We start from the raw sequence: 20,082 nt of genomic DNA, 5'->3' as shown, positions 1-20,082 counted from the left end.
AAATGAATAATAAAATAGAGAGAAAGGGGCTCTTCCAGGTGAGGAATGATAGCAGATGAAGTGCCCCTATGAGCATCTCTGCAAGTGGGGACAACACTGCAGAGGAATCACTGGCCAAAAGCCAGTTTCCGGGTGATGAAAATCCATCTGAAAATAAGGAGAGATACTTTACTCTGGAAGAGCTGCTCCTTGGAAGGAGATCACAGGAACTGACTTTAAATTCTTTACAATTTAATTATTTTACAACTACAGAAAGATACCCTGAATGGCAATGAAGATTTTCAGTTAGTATCTTCTTTTTGAAATTAGTGGGGAGGAACCCCACTATCTTAAAGGATTTTAATTTAAAAACAAAATGCTTAACAAGATTGGGATCCAATAAAGTTTTAAACAGATAAAGGTGACAGTGATTTTTTAAAAATAGAAGAAATATTTTTGAAAGAAAATGACTTTAAAAATAATAAAAATAGCAAATTAGACTTCCAGACCAGACCTTCATAGGAAAGCTGATTGATTATTACCAACAGTAGACAATTGGTGTATTTTATAAAAGAAAAAGATAAGGTTGTATTAGCTAAACTCTTGAGTCTGTAACTATGCAGAGCTGAGACACAACATGCTAAAAACAAAGAAAAGCAAAATAGAAAAAAAGTCTGCCTTTTACTTTTACCATTATAATAAACATACTTTCACTTTTTCAACATGGCAGCTATAAGAAAAGCTGCTAAATTAGAAGACACAGGAGTTTACTAGAACAACTTACAGATAAAGGCATTTCACCAGATTTACTGTAGAAAATGTTTGAATTTTTTTTGCAAAAGATGACTGCAATGGTTAAAAAATGAAATGGAAGAAGGCTTTGTAGGGCACTGGCTGCAAACTAGGACCCAAAATGGAATATTTGGAACATGACAGAAGTTATAAATAGAAAGTTTGGACAATTAGCATTACTGAAACTGAGAGATTCAACTAAAGCCAGAACTTTCCCCCTTTGGACAAAGAAATAGCAGTTAGAAAGAAGCCAAGGAAAATTATTTCAATATATGATTACTGTGGCAACATTATTATAAGCAGAGAGATGGAAAAATTCAGCGCTACCTACTATGGAAGAACAGTTGGTAAAACTGACAAATCTTACTTAGAGAGATGATTTTCTTTGATTATAGAAAAGACACTATCTACATTTATTGGTGTCTCATAGACTTTTTGCGCAATTAAAAAATGATCTTGTGATTTATGATGATGATTTTTTGATGATTAGATAGGTTAAATTATAGAAAAAAAATTATGATGATGTAACTTTTGAGGAAAAAGGCTAAAAAAAATAACGGTATTTATTATCATTGTAAAGAATATTGGAAGTCACAATTTTGTATCTTTTTTTCTTTTTCTTCTGTTTTTCTTAAACAAATTTTTCTTTTTGTGTTCTCTTTGGTTTCTTTTTTTTCTTCCTTATGTTAGTTTGGATTAGTTTTTTGCTTCTTTTTAAAATTTTCAATAAAATCACATTAAAAAGTAAGAAACAGGACATGGATTATTTGGATAATGAATGAACAAGAAAGTTGACTTGTGAGTCTCTTGCAGTGGTCCCCAAACTTGGCAAGCAGAGCTGGCTGGAGAATTCTGGGAGTTGAAGTCCACAAGTCTTAAAGCTGCCACGTTTGGGAACCACTAGTCTATTGGGATGAAATTCAACCCGTTCTATCTGGTTCGGGTGAACCATTAGCCCTGGAAGCTGGCGGTTCTGCCCACCCATCCAGACATCATCATGTCCTGTTTTTGAAGCTCTGTGCATGCGCAGAAGGTTCTGTGCATATGCAGAGGAGGTTCTGCGCATATGCAGAGGTGGCACATGCACTCACATTTGCAAACCGGTAGTGAATGTAAGTTGATTTCACCCCTGGAGTCTATGCTTAGAAAAAAAACATGTTTCAAATATGTAGTTCAAGCATTCCTATTTGTTTTTTATACATGAAAAAGGAATTAGTATAAAACTAAAAGTTGCCTGGTGTCTTTTTTATGAGACTGATAACTAGTGAAGATGCAAGAATGATGAGAGGTTCTGAATAGGATAACCATTTTGGGCAGAATAAAGATGGAGCAAAAGGAAAAAGAAAAAAAGAATGAGAGCACAACAATTGCAGGACAAGAAAAAATAATCTTGCTTGAAAAAGTAATTAAAGGATAAATTAATTTTCCAACAAAATTTATTGTAACTGTTTGTAAAGAAAAAGAGTATGGAAGCTGCTCGAAAGAGAGTGAGAATTATGTACAGAAGATCCCAAAATCGTATGAAGTGATGCCAATGGGAACTGAAAAAGTGATGGAATCAAGTGAAAGAGGTTTTGGTAACAAGAAAATATATATTTAAGTGAATGACTTTTGCAAAAAAAAAAGAGTAACTGAAAGATATATAATATCCATAAAGTAAAAACAGTGGCAAATAATGTAGTCAAAGAGCAAAAGAGAAAAAGGAGAAACCAGAACAATTTGGATATATAGCATACACAATATTGCATATTTGGATGTATATACAACATTTAGAAGCACTTAGACAAATTAATCAACTACAGGCACATCAAGATAATTTACATTTACACACCATTCAAAAGAGACTAAGCTAAACTAAAAAGCTAAGGTGGAATCAAAAGGATCAGAACAGGGCAAGCTACTGTATGTAAACAGAAAGCAAGCTCTATTCACTTGTAGCACTGAAGATGTCATCTAGTTGGGTAATGAAACATCTACAAGCAAACAACTCTCAGAGATCCCCAAGGACTCCACAATACAACCCCGTTTTGGAAGTGGCTGAAGAAGACTGAACAAGGAGACACAAGTGGAATGACTTATAGGAATTAAGAATTAAAAGATGAAATGATTTGTGACACAATTGAAGTGAGGTAGTTTCGAGCACTTTATCAGAATGATAGTGATTTGTTAAAATAACTTTTTAAAAACACATTAAATATTAATGTCCAACAAAAATGATGAAAAATAAGTGATGTACTAATGTGGAAATGTTAAAAATTGGTCAGGCTGCAGATACCATATAGCAGGGACGTACAGTCAGGGGAGGCAGGGGAGGCAGAGCTTCACCACTGTCATCATGAAAAGAAAAAAAAATTTAAAAGGAAAAAGGCAAGAGCTGAAGTCAGGCTGAGCTAGTTGCTGCCAGAGTCACTGTGAATGATTCTGCTTAGTGCTTAACTGTTTAAAAAAGCCTCTTAAAAAGTGCCCTCTACAGGATGAGGCAGGAGAACGACGTGCCTCATCTAGTCTGACGTTAGGCGTTTTATGATCACTCAAGCAGAGTTAAGCAAGGGTTAAAAGCCTAAAGATTCCTGACGTAGGTGAGGCACGTCATTCTCCTGCCTCCTCCGGTAGAGGGCGCTTTTTTAGAGGCTTTTTTAAACAGTTAAGCAGAGTCATCCACGGTGACTCTGGCAGCAACTAGCTCAGCCTGACCTCAGCTCTTGCCTTTTTTCTTTTACATTTTTTTTCTTTTCATGATGACAGGCAAGATCAGAGTTGAAATCCTCTCTGAAACAGCTGGAAAAGGTACGTGTGGGTCGGAGGGAGGGGGAGGAATTCAAACTTCATCCTCAAGTGTAAATCCGTCCCCAAGTGTAGTTTGATTGCAGGCAGAGCCACGTTGCCTTTTCAAACACACACACACACACACACACACACACACACACAGAGAGAGAGAGAGAGAGAGAGAGAGAGAGAGAGAGAGAGAGAGAGAGAGAGAGCGCTGGATAAAATTATATAAGCCCAGTTTCACTGATTACAAGTTTGAAAAGGCAACGTGGCTCCGCCTGCAATCAAAGGCTCGCATCTCTGCCTCTTCTCTCACCCCAGCCTGCAAGCAGGAGGTGAGTAGGTGGGTGGGCTTTATTGCATTTCAGGCATTTCCCACCCAGACAGCAGGCTGCATCCAACTTCTGTGTTTGTGTTTGTTTGATAGAAAGTGAGTAAGAGAGGGAAGGGGATAGGAGAGATAGTCCAATCCAACTTCTCTGTGTGCATGTGTCTGTTTGAGAGAGGGGGAAGAGAGAAGAAAAAGAATGAAGGAAACTTTTTCGAAATTTTGCAAAGGAGAAAAACAAATGCTGTCGCTTTAAATCAGAACTGAGCATGCCTGGCTGTGGAATTCTGGGAGTTGAAGTCCACAAGTCTAAAGAAATTTGAAACCCACCACTGTGTCAGTGCCTCATCAGCCATAAACCTCACCAAACGTCAGTACCATATAGTGTAAGATTTTTTCTCTTCAGCAAGATCATACAAAGTTTAAGAATTCACAAAAGGGCACTTCTTTGTACAATAGAGAAAGCATATGATTAAATTAAATATGGAATTTTTTGCATATTTATGGAATTGAAGATCAGTAACTGAATGTAGTATTCCCTTCCCTTCCTTATTATTTTTACTCCCTTTTTGCTAAATGTTGTTTACCCTAAAGCAGAATAGTATGATGCATGCATATAGTATGCACAGTAATTAGTTTTGAAAGTGTTCCTACAGCTGAACATTAGCCTTAATGGGCCATAAGCTCTTTGGAACCAGGTCTTGGAAATGACAGGTGAATGTGCATGCATCTCCACTGGTGCAAGCAGTGGGCGAGCATGTGTATGTGCGCTCTGTTTATATGAAAAGCTTATGTGTGTGCATGCTGCTCAATGGAGCTGCCTGTGCATGCACATGCTTACCGGCTGTTCGCGTGGAACCACTACCCCCGCCCCCCAGTCCACAAAGCCAAAAAGGGGTTGAGGAACTCTGCATTAGCATATGCATTTTAATGACAATCTCTATACCCTTTGCTGTCTGTTTTGCAATACAGAAGTGATCAGTGTCTGACTCTAATGCACTAAGCTGAAACCTATGATTTTTAAGCCACTTATAAGCTCCAGCAGTTTTTTTTTTAGTGTTATGTTTTTAGTTGATTTTTTCCCCACTTCAAAATAACTGGATAAATCATTCAGCCTGATGTCTCTGGTGGTATCTATGTATAATACCCATGTATAATGTTCAGTATTCAAGCTGAATAATGTTGCCTACCTCTCTCCTGAACTGTGGCCTACTCTCATCTTCTGCCACAGGAAATCAACATTATGTCAAAAATCCAAATCTACATTCCTTCCAGCATTACAATTCTGAACAGTAACACAATGTGCTTTTAAAGAATTCATTTCCACTTTTTTAAAATAAAATTTGCCTATACTGCAATACATTCCTTAGATTAATAGGAGTAGAAATGGCTCTAACATCATCCAAAATTCTAAACAAAGTTTTGCTCTGATACTAGTAACCTGCATTCAACCTTCCACTTTTACTTCTACTTTTACAAAATCTTTATTCAGTTTCAAAAACAAACATTAAAATATAAACTAACATAAAGAAGAAAAAAGAGAAGGAAATAAAAATAAGAAGTGACTTTTGTTATATATTTGCTTGATGTATTTTTGATACTTTTTATGTCCACTTTTAAGGTTTTGGTATGACTTTCTTCAAAACCTCCAAATTTCTGTAAATGAATCATCAGAAATATATTCAAGCACAAACCATTTCATTCCTTCGTGTTTTTTAAGGAATGATATCAGGGATTTAAAATTCCTTTTCTGTCTTTTCTAACCCTGTATATTTAACAGTTATCTGGGCTTTCCTTTGAGAAAAAGGAAGCACATGGTAAACTCATTCTGCTGTGACCCAATAAATAAAATCCCGTTTTTAGAAAACTATAATAAGGAACATCAACGAAGAATAAGAATGATTTTTAGAAGAAAAGAATAAAATCACCTAACATTGCTTATTTTTGCAAATACAATACTCGCTACAATATTTTAAAATAAACGTGTATTTCTGAAAGTTTTGTGATGCATGGAATAATGCTACTTTGTCCATCCAGAGCTCCAGGTGAACACATGAAGGAAGACAGTGCCTCCTAGTGGTCTTCTTTGAAAATATATCTCCAATTGTTATTAAAAAGTTACAGGCTAGTTTTCTTTTTAAACAAAATAAAGGTTTCTTTGCTTTTTGCTTTGTTATGAAATTGAACATTGTTGTCTGAGCGTTTGATTCATAAAAATGCTATTATGCAATTAATTTCAATATAGACAATTTTGACATATGGAAAAACGCCTTTCTGCCCTCACTCACACATTTATCATCACGTTGTGTGGTGTTCTAATTGTGCATCCTTTCTCCCATTTACTTTCATATCTGAAACTGAATATCTACTGCGTTTACTTTAAACTCAGCAATGAAGTTTCAAAATCTAAATTAAACAATATAATTATTAATGTAAAACGTCATGAAATCTGTGCCAAATAAAAACTTATTGCATTATTAGTAGTTTCAAAAACAGATAAATTATGTATCTATTGAATTTATTTCTTACTATCAAGAATATTTCCTTTTGTTTTCTCAAAATACTTGTCCGAACCCAATATAACTATAACTCCTCATAAATAGTTAGATTCCAAAGTTTTGGGACATAATTGAATATAAATCTGCATTTAATATATAAGGGTTTGCACACAATTTTTATGCATATGAAAATATTACTCCAAAGTTTGCCATAGACTCACAAGGTCAAATCATATTTTCTGTGGCAGCATCTGCCTCAAGGAACAGCATCTCCCCAAATATACGGGTGATTTTTAGCCTTTCATAAGACTCTGAAGACCAAGCTATAGTTCAGGCAAGCTGTCATGAGCTATGGATTGGTTTTTAATTTTCATATCCTGCCAGAATCAATGGAATAAAAATGGGCAGACATTAAGTTATTTAAATAGATACATACATTTTAGCAATAGCATTAGATCCTCCCATGCTGTTTAGCATTTTGAGCACCAAAGGATCTCCAGCGTTTTTGATTTTGGGTGAATACTTAAAGTGTCTTCCCGTGTGATATTTAGAGTCTTTAAGTCTTCCATGAACATTCTGCCATGCATTTTGAGTTTATCCTTTTGCTTTTTTGACACTGGTGCATGTCCTTTTGGGAATTCAATTATTCCATAAGGAGTATGGAAGTTTGAGCACTTTTTCATTAGTAATATGGTCAAAATAGTGACTCTAGGTTACATGCAAAGCATACTACTATAGTGGAAGCTAAAATATTGCTCATGAAGAGAAAGAGCTAGCTGGCTAGATAAATAAATAAATTTAAATAAAAAAATTCAGGGGACAAAAAATCCAAATCCTCTCATCTTTGTATCATCGATCAAAACACTGAAACATTTGACGCTTCCTCCACAGCTTTTAAATTACCAAATTTGCTTTGTGCCACCAGTGGGCTTCACTGATTATTTCTAAAAATGCCTGAAAAACACAAAATCTGGCTTTGTGACTTAAGTGCATGATCTTTTGGAAGTGCTATGAACTAGATATATTTTCATCTATGATATCAATGTATAAAGAATTAACTTTATCTCAAGTGCCAGCAAAGCTAATCCTCCCAGCAGCTGTTACCACTCAAATTCAGAATGAATATGATTTTAATTTACCCCGATCTAATCTAATAAATTCTATTGTTTTCCTAAGCACTTCGGTGAATTAAAGGTTTGACATCTAAGCAGACATACAGGACTGGAGTGGCTTTTAGGCATGTAGCCAAATATCTTCCCAATTCACTAATAGGGTGTATAACTCCCACTAGAAAGCCTTTGACCAAATGATAAAAAACAAACTGTTCTCTATTTCTCTTTCAAACTTTTAAAATTCTCCCAGACTTGTCAAAAAGGCCTCCGCAGGGCCCCTGAATGTGACCCCATAGCAAAAAATAATGGATAGGCTGCCTAGTCCTATCATTCTATTTCACCAGCTAATTCTGATTACTAATTTATAGCACTATTCCAAATCCTTCAAAGGAAAGTGCAACAGATACAGATATAAAGCATCTCTTTAAATCACCAGAGCACTTAGGACAAGAAGCAATGGATGGAAACTAATCAATGAGAGAAGCAACTTAGACCTAAGGAGAAATTAATCAGTGGAACAGCTTGCCTCCAGAAGTTGTGAATGTTTCAACACTGGAAGCTTTTAAAAAGATGTTGGATAGCCATTTGTCTGGAATGGTAAGGTTTCCTGCCTAGGCAGGGGGTTGGACTAGAAGATCTCCAAGGTCCCTTACAACTCTGCTATTGTATTGTATTGTATTGTATTGTATTGTATTGTATTGTATTGTATTGTATTGTATTGTATTGTATTGTATTGTATTATAGATGTTGGATAATCATTTGTCTGAAGTAGTGTAGGGTTTCCTGCCTAGGCAGGGGGTTGAACTAGAAGACCTCTAAGGTCCCTTACAACTCTGCTATTGTATTGTATTGTATTGTATTATTGTATTGTATTGTATTGTATTGCATTGTATTGTATTATAGATGTTGGATAACCATTTGTCTGAAGTGGTGTAGGGTTTCCTGCCTAGGCAGGGGATTGGACTAGAAGACCTCCAAGGTCCCTTCCAACTCTGCTATTGTATTGTATTGTATTGTATTGTATTGTATTGTATTGTATTGTATTGTTGTGTTGTCTTATAGATGTTGGATAACCATTGGTCTGAAGTGATGTAGAGTTTCCTGCCTAAGCAGGGGGTTGGGCTAGAAGACCTCCAAGGTCTTCCCTTCCAACTTTGCTATTCAATTCTATTCCTTCTTCAAAGTCACATGGTGACTTTTAAAGTTACAATCGGCTGTTTCTACACACATGCTCAATACTTCCCTGCACATATCTGAAAAACAGTACAGATAGTCCTCGACTTACAACAGTTCATTTAGTGACTGTTCAGAGTTAAAACGGCACTGAAAAAAGTGACTTATGACTGTTTTCACACTTATGACTATTGCAGCATCCCCTGGGATTTACATTCTGATGCTTATCAACTGCTCATATTTATGACAGTTGTATGTGATCCCCTTTTGCGACCTTCTGACAAGCAAAGTAATGGGGAAACCGGATTAACTTAAGAACCATGTTACTAATTTAACAACTGCCATGATTCACTTAACAAATGTGGCAAAAAAAAGTCATGAAATGGGGCAAAACTCACTTAACAAACTTTTCACTTAGCAACAGAAATTTTGGGCTCAATTGTGGTCATAAGTTGAGGACTACTTGTACTGCTGCTTTTATGATTTAAAGAGAGGTATTTCATGTAATAATTTTGCATTATCTATTTCATAGGATTTGTTGGCTTCCCAATTTAGATTCCAAGACATTGCTTCCAAGAGCCTACTAAGTTTTTTGACATTAATATAGCAATAGCACTTAAACTTATACACCACCCCATAGTGCTTTACAACACTCTTTGGATGGTTTACAATGCCAGCATATTGCCCCCAACATCTGGATCCCCATTTTATCAACCTCGGAAGGATTGAAGGATAAGTCCACCTTGAACCCTGTCAGGATCAAACCTCAAGCTGTGGGCAGAGTTAGCCTGCAATATTGCATTCTAACAAATGCAATATATTGACAATATAAATATAAAACTGTTATATAAAATAGTTTATATAAGATGAAACTGTTATAATAAATAATATAAAACTACTTCTATAGTGATATACATTACAAGCAATTCATTTAATGGCTGTTATATCCTTTCTTAATGGTTTATTAACAAGTCCATGAGAGGATTTTAATGTGATCCAATATGTTTTTGTGAATTCAAAGAATGAAGTCTTGAATTTCCCTCTACTGATTAATGATACATTTTGTCTGAAATTCATCATTGTTATTTTTTTTGTTTCCTTAAATTACTTCCACTTCTGATTTATACATAGTGATTGCAACCAAGGGTGGGATCCTACCAGTTTAACAACCAGTTTGCTGAGCTTGTGTGTGCGCAGTTTACAGAGAAATCACCTTCTACATTACTGCTGGGGAGGAAAACAGCTGAGGCGCAGCAATCCACTCAGCCGCGCCTGTCAGCTGGGCTTCAGAGAAGGGAATTTAGATGAGTATAGCGCAGGGGCAGGCGGGGGGGGGGGGGGTTAGGCCGAGCTGAAAGTCAGAGCAAACTGGTTAGGTCCCAGCTAATAGTCACAGCTACCGGTTTCCCTGAACCGGTAGAATCCCACCCGATTGCAACATCTAAAATGTGTATAGCTTTACACAGGTAAGTTGTCCAATTTGCTTGAAAACTAGCAAGATTATCAGGTGTTGTACATTTCTAAATCCAAGTTTCCATAAACATACAGTGATCAGAAAACAGAAATTAATACACAAGTAAAAGTAATGTGTAAAAATATTACTTTATTTTTTTTAATGAAATTGAAATTATTTTGTTATATCTTTGTATCTTTAATAACTGAATAAAACATAGAAACAAAGCATCATTGGTCACATTGATGTGATGGAGGATAATGGAAGAACATATAGGCAAAATAATAAGTAATTTAGAATCATAACAGGCATCCTCTTATTCTCAGAATTTGGGAATCACAAATACTTTTATTTAGTTAGCTAATTTATTACTGCAGAGAAACCATTCTTTCACGGTACAAATCATAAACTACTAATTCTGCTCTGGTACAATTTTATGGCAATCGATGCAGGCTAAGGTGGAAACTTAACGTATACTTTCTAGAGCAGTAGTTTCCGATTTTTTTTTGACTGCACAACTTTTCATAGTAAAAAAAATGTTTATTTCTAATTTAAATACTATAAATGCTACTCTATTAATATATTATGCACCACATAAAATATATCCCAAAATAGAAACTAAAACATGATGAATTAGGTGAAATAAACAATAGTTTTATATTTTCATCCAACATCCCAAGGAATTGTCAGAGTGCAAACACACAACTTTGGAGACCACTGTTCTAATGAAAAGATAATTTCTTGCTTAATTCTTAAAGATAATGTAAACCATTGAAAAGCTATTCAAATATAAATTCAATTGGTGCTTTTATTAATTCCTCTTTCCTCCAACATAGGAGAGCTGTGTTAGTCTATAGTGGCAAAAAAAATAATATCAAAACTCTGTTAGCATCTTGTGCAGATAACAAATTTAATTGAAAGGCATAAGTTTGAAAGCTCATGAATGCCTTTTAATAAAATGTGTTGGAAAAGATGCTACCAATTTCCTGATCTTTGACTCAAAAAGAAGAGAATTGCCACAATAATACATATTTTCTAGAAATGTCATCCATGGATGTATGTGGACTGGAATTCTTGTAGCCTGTCCATGCAGTTATAGCAACCTCTTTTGAGAACCTAACAGAATCCTAAGATTTTTATGCATTATGCAAATTTCATTGGAAAAGTGTACACTTTTAAACTCTAATGCAGTTCTGCAGGAACAAGATTGTTAATCTTGTTATTACGATTACAGTAAATACATACACAAACTAATTCACATTTCATGGCAATTGTTGATTTAGAGTAATTTAAATGTGCCCTGTTTATAAACCATGTTTGTAAACATGGTTTATAAACAGAGTGCATTTACGTTACATTGCAATACATCCAGGAATCATACTTAAAATATTAGCACAGCAAATGAATCCTATCTGCAGATACCTAAGGAGTTGACTTACACAAGCCTCATAATAAGGCTCACTTCAGTGTGAGAAGTAACTAAAATTCTCTCTTTGAAGCTGCAATCTGATCTAGAAGCAGAATTCCTAATTCCATCGCCTACTTCCTATTTTCTGATCTGTGTCCCTTGTTTTGCAATGTCACAACCACCTCGGCAGAAGAGAGGCGGCTTAAGCAGTTCGGCTGTTTGCTATCCCCTTTCCATACTTTCCATTTAGAATTACAATCATCAGAGAAACAAATATTTTGGCTTCATCTTTTACGAAATATATATTATGCGGGCAAGGGGCAATACTTTGCTGTCTTGAATTCAAAAGCCTGGTATAAATCAATTAGACAGGCTAAAGCAGAATGGGCCAAATCCATTTTCTTCCCTTTGATCTCTTATATTTTTTAAAAAATCTCGTAACACACTAAATCTATTCTTTTCTTTTATTTTTTTGCTTAGGTTGGAGTTGCTTAGGTTGGAGTTTGCTTAGGTTGGAGTTTTTGCTTAGGTTGGAGTTGGAAGAACGCCTGTACGGTTTACAAACCGCAGTTTGTTCAGGAAACCACGATTGGGGAAGCGTTGCGAAAATACAGTTCTGAATGTTTCCCCCCCCCCTACTTAAATCCTCCGTCTACTTTATTTGTTTTTTTGGCCCAGAAAAGCAGTTTTAGCATTCATTTCGGACAACTTAACGCCCCAGAAAATTAAATAAAAACGTCGCTCAGACTACAGAGGACGGTCTCAGAGCCGAGCTAATAAAAGTCTGACGGTCGAATCGTTACAGACTACATTTCCCAGGACACACTGCGTCTTCTCCGGAACGAGTAGCTGGAGCATTTCCGGGTCAATCTAGCATGGCTTCTCTTGGAGTAACCGGCTGCTTTAGAAGCGGGAGGGCGGCTTTGTTGCTTCCAAGGTGCCTGCCAAGAGCCTTGTGGGGATGGAGGGGTTTTTGCGACGGCTCGGGTGCAGGTGAGTTTTGGCGGCGGCATCAAGTAGTGGCCGACGTTCTTAGGTGTGTAGGGAGTAGGGGAGAGTGCTCCGACGGGAGCAACCTCATTGAAAGGATACGAATAAACTATGGTTGCGTTAAAACCAGGGGTCTCCAAACTCGGCAGCTTTAAGACTTGTGGACTTCCACAATTCTCCAGCTTCTGGGAGTTGAAGTCCACAAGTCTTAAAGCTGCCAAGTTTGAAGACTTCTGCATTAGACCCTCGTCCTTTCCTCTCCGCTCGCAGTACTGGATTTCATGCACTGCCTGTTTCAGGCTGCGAGATCCAAAAGACCATTAAGTAGCAGCCAAGAGATACAGTAAACTTTGCTGTCATTGCTCACCGTCCAGATTTTTGCAACCCCATCTGAGTTGCTTAATTCAGGCACCCACGACTCTTAAGCTATCGGCTTACTAGAAATCATCTGGAGCTGTCCTTCATGAGCAGCAAAAGTTTGAATTGTGATGATGGCACAAAGCAAAGAAAAACAAACCATCAGGATTTTGGCAGCTCAAATATGGAAGTTCTAGGTTATAGGAATTGAAGCACACAACCCTTGGAAAGCGTCAGACTGGGGAAAGTGTTCATTTGCCAAGCTGAAATGATTTCTGCCAAGACCAATGTGCCTTAAATCCTTATTCATCTCAATGGGATCAAGTTTTAGCCAAGACCAATGTGCCTTAAATCCTTATTCATCTCAATGGGATCAAGTTTTAGTTCATTGGGTTTATCCTTTTTGATCGCATTGTTAAGTTGGCAGTTCAACTGATACCAGTGGGAAAAAATTTTCACTGTTTTTATTGGAACATCCGACTTTATGATAGTAGGATGTAAAAATGTAAAATCTAACAGTGAAGAGAGGAAGCTGCTTAGGCTATTTTTATGCATCACAATGATATATACTATGTTAATGATATATTATGTTAAAGTGATTATTTTTTGTGTGTGATCTCAGACCAAAAGAGAAGGCTTAACTGAAATCTCGATTTAAAAAATGCTGTTTTGCTCAGCTGGACTTACTAATGTATAGTGCAAAAGGACAATAGTGCAAAAGGACAATAGACCTAAGGTCTAAAAAATGATCTTTCAGTATTAGAATTTTTATGAAATGTGTGTTTATGTATATGTGTTTGTATATATACACGCACACATGCATGCTGTCATGATATCATGGTCATCTAGGCATCAGTATAATTCTGAACAATTTGCTCTTACAGTTCATGAGCCTGAAGTCAGGTCAGAATTTAGTTCTCTAAGATGTGTTTCTTTTGCTTTATAAGGAATTCTAGACTTACAGCAATTGGGGCCTGGATGTCTGCTGCTAAGCGAGACAGTTGTTAAGTAAATTGCATCTGATTTTATAACCTTTTTTGCCACACTTAAGCAAATCACTGTGAATCACTGCAGTTAATCATTTAGTCATTAAGTGAATCTCTCTTCCCGCATTAATTTTGCTTGTTGGAAGCTGGCTGAAAAGGTTGCTAATGATGACCAAATGACTCTTGGATGCTGCCAAGTGCTTGAATTTTTTTTTAATCATATGATCATAGTGATGCTGTGACAGTTGTAAGAGCAAAGAACTATTGTAAGTCATGTTTTCCAATACTGTTGAACAGTTACTAAATGGTTGTATATTGAGGACTACCTAAACCAAACTGGGTTGTGCCTTCATCATGTGACGTATCATGACCTCCCCCCCCAATTCGCTAAACCAGGCGGCATGGCTAGTGCGTGACACATCTAGTCCATGGGCCACGAGTTTGACAGCCCTGACCTAGACAATCCTTTAAAGTAGGATAGTATTCTGTGACTACAGACCTATGGGTAACAACCAGGTATGGTATAGTGATTTATTTTATAATTTACTTTTAATAAATCTAAGCCATTTTTTATTCCTGTCTCCTTGGATAGATTAAGGGGAAATTACTTTGTTAATGATATCATTGACTCCGATGCTTCTTTAATAAAGATTAAAAATATGTATGAAATCCCTTTCATACTATTTATTCATTGTACAGAATTAATTTAAGAGCATTGAAGTATGAAATCTTTATGCTTGTGCCCTTCATCTGTGAGGGAGGTGCAACTTCCAAGCCAGCACCTGTTTGGGATTGACTGTTTTATATCCTTGAAATCATTTAGAACCACAATTTATATAGTGTCATCTGCAGGTGGATGGAAAAGTCTACCCCAATAGCTCTTCTATTGTCACTTTGATGGGGAAGATAAAAAACAGGTTATGCCAGGGTATACTATATATCTTCCAAGATGACACTAGAATGGGACACAAAGTGAAATAATGCATTTATTTTTCCTTTCTCGGGATTAGTGAGATGGAAAATACAAATTAAGCAATACACAGTGTCTGCATCTTGTCCTGCATTTCCAGAATGAACCTTGCAAGCCATGGATTTCTGTTTGTCCCCTATGGCTTCTTGCCTTTTATCCACGGTATGATATCTCTACCCATAAACAACCTATACTGGTAGTACAATTACTTTGTATTTATTTGTGCTTACCCCCTGTTGCATATAAGGTTTTAACCAACAGTTGATAAACTTTTAAACATTTTTCCCCTTCATGATATAATTTAATGTTTTGCTGTTGTGTTCTAGCATTTATGTATTTTGTGTGAACTGCTTGTTTTACAGAAGAAACCAAAACTGATATTCCAAAGCCTTGTTTCATGGATGAAAAAGTTCAGAACTTGCTCTCCAAGATGACAGGCCTGGATTTGCAGAAGATTTTCAAGGCAAGAAAACAAGAGCGTAAGCCTCCTGTATACAAGGTCATGACAGAATCCCAGCTGGAAGAGGTATTTCAACTGCTCTATGACCATAAATAGAAGATGTGTTGATTTGTTTCTATGTAATTACTTACATGATTTTCTCCCCTTAGGCTTCAACACAAGCTGTTAAGAAGGCTAAAGAGTATCTGAAAATGCCTCCTGTACTGAATGAACGGGAACCAATTGATGATGTATTAGCTGAGGACAGGATAATTGATGGATCTGAGCCCTATAAATATGTATTTACTGATTTAACATATGACATCCCACACAGTGTAAGTCTTTTAGATACCCATGGTAATAACTCTGAAATGTAGAATGACTTAATTCTATTTTCAGTTTTACTGATAGGCAGTGTTGTACAGAGAGAAGTACCTTAATAGCTTATTTTTAGGACTAATTTCAGTGACTGAGGCTTTTCATATCACTTATGGATTTATGAGAAATCAAAGTTTTTAAAAGCATGCCATTTTGTGACATTGCATACCCATAGCATTTAAGATTGAAAAGTATGGCTGAGCCATAAGTTTAATTTGGTTATTTTATTCTTTAGTTATTTTCTCTACTTTTCCAGATCTGAATTGCCTTTTATTTTTTCTTTGCAATATTCTAGAAGAAATCAAATTGATGCATAATGAACATTTAGAATTCATCTCTGTAGTATAAGACTCTATATGTCTCTTGTACAGTTAGCTTTAAAATAGACTACAAATAGTCCCGAATTATGACCAAAATTGAGCTTGTTTCTGTTGCTAAGCGAGATGTTTAATGGATTTTGTCCCACTTTACCACCTTTCTTGCCATAGTTGTTAATGAATCACTGCAGTTGTTAGTTACATGGTTGTTAAATGAATTGGGCTTCCCGATTGACTTTGTCAGAAGAACCCAAAATGTGATTACATGACCCTGGGACACTGCAACCCTCATAAATTTGAGTCAGTTGCCAAGCATCTGAATTTTGATCACATGACTATGGGGACGCTGCAATGGTCGTAATTGTGAAAAATGATCATAAGTCACTTTTTTCAGTGCCATTATAACTTTGGACAGCCACTAAATGAATTGTTGTAAATTGAAGAGTACCAGAGGTGGTATTCAGCAGGTTCTGACTAGTACTGCTGAACCGGTAGTGGAAAGTTTGAGTAGTTCGGAAAACCGGTAAATACTACCTCTGTCTGGCCCCACCCCATCTATTCTCTGCCTCCCGAGTCCTAGCTAATAAGGAGGGAATGGGGATTTTGCAGTAACCTTCACCTGGAGTGGGAAGGAAATGGAAATTTTACAGTATCCTTCCCATGCCACGCCCACCAAGCCACGCCCACAGAACTGGTGGGAACTTTTTTTTTTGAATCCCACCACTGAGGAGTACCTGTATTAATGTTTGCAGAACAGATTGGAAATGGCTACTGAATTCTACATTAAATCTCAGTGCCTAATTTTCCAATTTGTAACTACCTTGTTTCCCTGAAAATAATATCTCCCCCAAAAATATTGCAACACAGCAGCAGCCATGAAGTGACCAACCTCGCCGCCTCCTGCATCTCAAAAATAATAAGACCTCCCTGAAAATAAGGCCAAGTACTTATTTTGGGGATCAAAAGAAAATAAGACCCTGTCTTATTTTCAGGAAACATGGTACCTTATGTTTTTGTAAAGGCAAGAATAAGTTGTTATAAAAGAATTGAGGCAGAAAATTAGTGTCTAAATTTTCTCATTGAAATAATGGGAAATTATTTCAAGTGAGTCCTTTGCCTGGATATATAATTGATATAATTTTTTTTATATAAATGTATGTTACCCATTCAAATAGCTGCTAGGAATTTCTCAAAAGCCAGTTGATATTTTAAATTTATATTAATTCCTGTCTACTTTAAAATTAAAAGAATTAATGACATTGTGATAAAATTGTAGCTTACTTTTCTTTTTCAATTTCAGGAGCGATTCATTGTAGTTCGAGAAACAAATGGAGTATTACGCAAGGCCACTTGGGAGGAACGGGACAGAATGATACAGATCTACTTCCCAAAAGAAGGCCGTAGAATTGTCCCTTCGTTTATATTCAGCAATAAAAATGCTGCAATGGTAAATACAGGAAAATTAATTTTCTTCTCATAGTCTTTAGACTGACTTAGCTGGCTTATCTAATGCATATTTGGGGCCAATTGTCTAGCATTATCTTTTAAATTATTAGGCACCTAACTCCAGCTTGTTAAACTATAATTTAGCATGTGAATATGAATACGGGAACATGTTCCAACTCAGTCTTATATACTTAACTGGACTAAAAATAAATTGAAATTGATTTAAAGTTTTGATTAGTAATTTGATATTAAACTACAGGTATGTAGCGCTAATACTGGAATACTAATGGTTCTCTGGTGGAACTAGGAAAGTTTACCTTCATTTGAACACTTGATTTACATACCTGAATCGCTTTTATTCCTGGAATCTTACTGCAGAACTGGACTAAGCATTCTCACAACGGCTTTATGGAAAATTTAAACCAAAGTATTTGACATGAAATCCCATTTTTTATATTTGTACAATATTTCTTGTTTTAGACTATGTTTCTTCAGGACCGTCACGAAGAATTCCTTGATCGCTGCCTCCTGCAGTTTGAGCCAGATTCAGCTGACTATGTTAGAGTGAGTTATTGTTCATTGGAGAGGTGGAACTTGGGAACTGCTCACCAAAATACTGTAGAATAAGTGTTTGTGAACTCTTTAGCATTATTTGTAGTTGTAATAGATCTGAACTTCATTTAAACCTTATTAATAGATTAATTCTGTCTACACTATTCTTTTATGTATTTTATTACTGTCCTGTCAGAGTCCAAGCAACTCCTGTAAATTTTAGACGGTATATAAACATTTGTGTTCATTTTGGGGTTTGGTTTATAGGGGAGGTATGCACATTAAGATTGTACTAAGAGGTGTGATGGCAAGCACTGGGGAATCCTGTGGTAGATTAGAAAACATGTAAATGGCCTGCAATTCATTTGCTGTACCTGTGGTTATTAGTGATCTCCTGAAGCATGCTTTGCAAATCACTGTCAGAAAGACACGAGTTCAATATTTTCAATAAGTGCATGATACAATATATTAATTTTGATGGTATTTGTTTAATCAGCTCATTCATGGACTAAGACGAAGGCACAGATCATAAAATCCTGTAGGATGTTATGTATGTATGTATGTATGTACGTACGTACATACATATGTTTAACAAAACTTTGCTAAACTTCTCTATTGTAGATTTCTGGAAATGTATTATGATTTGTAAATATGCTTAAATATCTGAACAGATTCATCAGGAGATATATGAGGATATTGATAAAAATGGAAAATACGATCTGCTCCGTTCAACAAGATATTTTGGTGGGATGGTCTGGTACTTTGTAAATAGGAAGAAAACAGAAGGATTGCTGCTGGATATGATCCAAAGAAATTTGTAAGTACTTTGGTAAGCCAATATTTCTGTATGAAAGGAATTCACTGAACTGTTTAACTTGGCAATATTGTATTAAAAATGAGCCATGTTTATTCATGTTATCTATTCAAATTGAAAGCTAAGCCGATTAGTACTTTTTGGAGGTTCCCCAAGAAATTCCACTGCTCAGTTTTTTCTTTGGTTGACATTGGCAGTTTCTTCTATGCAGCTGCTGAAAAACTGATTTCTGTATAATCCTTAGGAGTTGAATTTCAATTGAGAGCATATTTTTGTTTGTAGAAAAAATGTACTTCACAATTTTAAATTAGAATTTTATTGCTCTTTAATTTTCTCTTGCTACTGTTACAAGTATTTCATAAATAATTATCTGATTTATGGTGTGTCTTAGTTCTTGGCAAAAAAAATGTATTGCTAAAATTTAAATATTAAGAATTGGATTTGAAATATAATTTGTTACAGAGAACTTTTTTGAACAAAGGTTTTATGTGCTACATAGTAGTGTCTTATTTAAATTCATCAGTATTTCTTTCACTATAAGCTAGTAATATAAACAACCTCCCAGATTCTTAATTATCAGAATATTCAAATTAAATATATGAAACTATTTAGTTGTTACAAATTAACTTCTGAATTTCAGGTTTGAAGATGCTGTAAGTTTAATTACCCTTTACCATATGGTCCATCCTGATTGTGAATCAGCAAGAGAGGCACAAGAACAAGATATCCAAGGGATAGATTTAATTAAGGTATATATATACTTTTTATGAATGTAAAAAAGTTGACCATAGAAAAAGCATACATTAGCATCAGCTGGGAGTCATAACTTTGCATCTTCCTAGTGGCTGTTGGAAATAAATGCAGTTTATTCATATTCAGAATTTGTTTTAAAATTTTGTGTAATTCTTTTCAGGTCTATTAGCTATCAGTTCCTTATTAGAAGTTAAGCCACATAAATTCATCAATTGTGTTAGTATAAGAGTCCAGGATGTTATTTTCAAAATCATATTGGATATCTGATTATCATTTTGCTTTTTTTTTTTACAGGCATTTGCAAAGGCAGAAACATCAAGAGCCAGCTACATTGAACTTATCCTACAGGCTTATGAAACACTTTCGCTGAAGTCTGCAGCTTCACAAAGTGACTAGATCAATAAAATCATTTAATGTCAATGTATGGGAAAGGAGGAAAAATGTAAATAAATCTCTAAAAGAACATTTTTATACCATGTATGATAAAAATAATTATTCCACAATTTCCTAAGTACGCCTATTTTTTCATCTTTCTTTTAAATCAATCTTATTCCTTTATATACCAGAG

The 20,082-nt window shown here is 35.7% G+C and overlaps 1 protein-coding gene across 3 annotated transcripts; it reads left to right on the top strand.

The window, feature by feature from the left end:
* Positions 1 to 12,358: 12,358 nt before the first annotated feature.
* MRPS22 (mitochondrial ribosomal protein S22) lies at positions 12,359 to 20,017 on the top strand. 3 transcript variants are annotated; one of them, XM_087725502.1, is made up of 9 exons: positions 12,432 to 12,505; positions 14,856 to 14,977; positions 15,178 to 15,341; positions 15,425 to 15,589; positions 17,250 to 17,396; positions 17,876 to 17,959; positions 18,619 to 18,764; positions 19,402 to 19,510; positions 19,809 to 20,017. In XM_087725502.1, the coding sequence occupies exons 2-9, from the start codon at positions 14,917 to 14,919 to the stop codon at positions 19,908 to 19,910; spliced, it is 978 nt and encodes a 325-aa protein (XP_087581628.1). In that variant the 5' UTR covers positions 12,432 to 12,505; positions 14,856 to 14,916; the 3' UTR covers positions 19,911 to 20,017. The 3 variants fall into 3 exon arrangements, with proteins under 3 accessions (XP_013908827.2, XP_087581629.1, XP_087581628.1); XM_014053352.2 differs by lacking the exon at positions 14,856 to 14,977 and having other exon boundaries at positions 12,359 to 12,505; XM_087725503.1 differs by lacking the exon at positions 14,856 to 14,977 and having other exon boundaries at positions 12,376 to 12,449.
* The last annotated feature ends 65 nt before the right edge of the window (positions 20,018 to 20,082 follow it).

Source organism: Thamnophis sirtalis, unplaced genomic scaffold (assembly GCF_051295495.1).
Source record: "Thamnophis sirtalis isolate CommonGarterSnake01/CBP01778 unplaced genomic scaffold, rThaSir2_p1.2 scaffold_11, whole genome shotgun sequence".
Classification (NCBI taxonomy): domain Eukaryota; kingdom Metazoa; phylum Chordata; class Lepidosauria; order Squamata; family Natricidae; genus Thamnophis; species Thamnophis sirtalis.
The sequence above is the reverse complement of the archived record's forward strand: the minus strand, read 5'-3'. Positions and strand labels throughout refer to the sequence as shown.

What these genes read in the sequence shown, in the direction of transcription:
- MRPS22 (XM_014053352.2), top strand. Translation starts at nt 12,388, where the DNA reads ATGGCTTCTCTTGGAGTAACCGGCTGCTTTAGAAGCGGGAGGGCGGCT. An exon ending in CATATGACATCCCACACAGT is followed by an intron (nt 15,590 to 17,249) that starts GTAAGTCTTTTA and finishes TTTCAATTTCAG; the next exon opens with GAGCGATTCATTGTAGTTCG. An exon ending in ATTCAGCTGACTATGTTAGA is followed by an intron (nt 17,960 to 18,618) that starts GTGAGTTATTGT and finishes ATATCTGAACAG; the next exon opens with ATTCATCAGGAGATATATGA.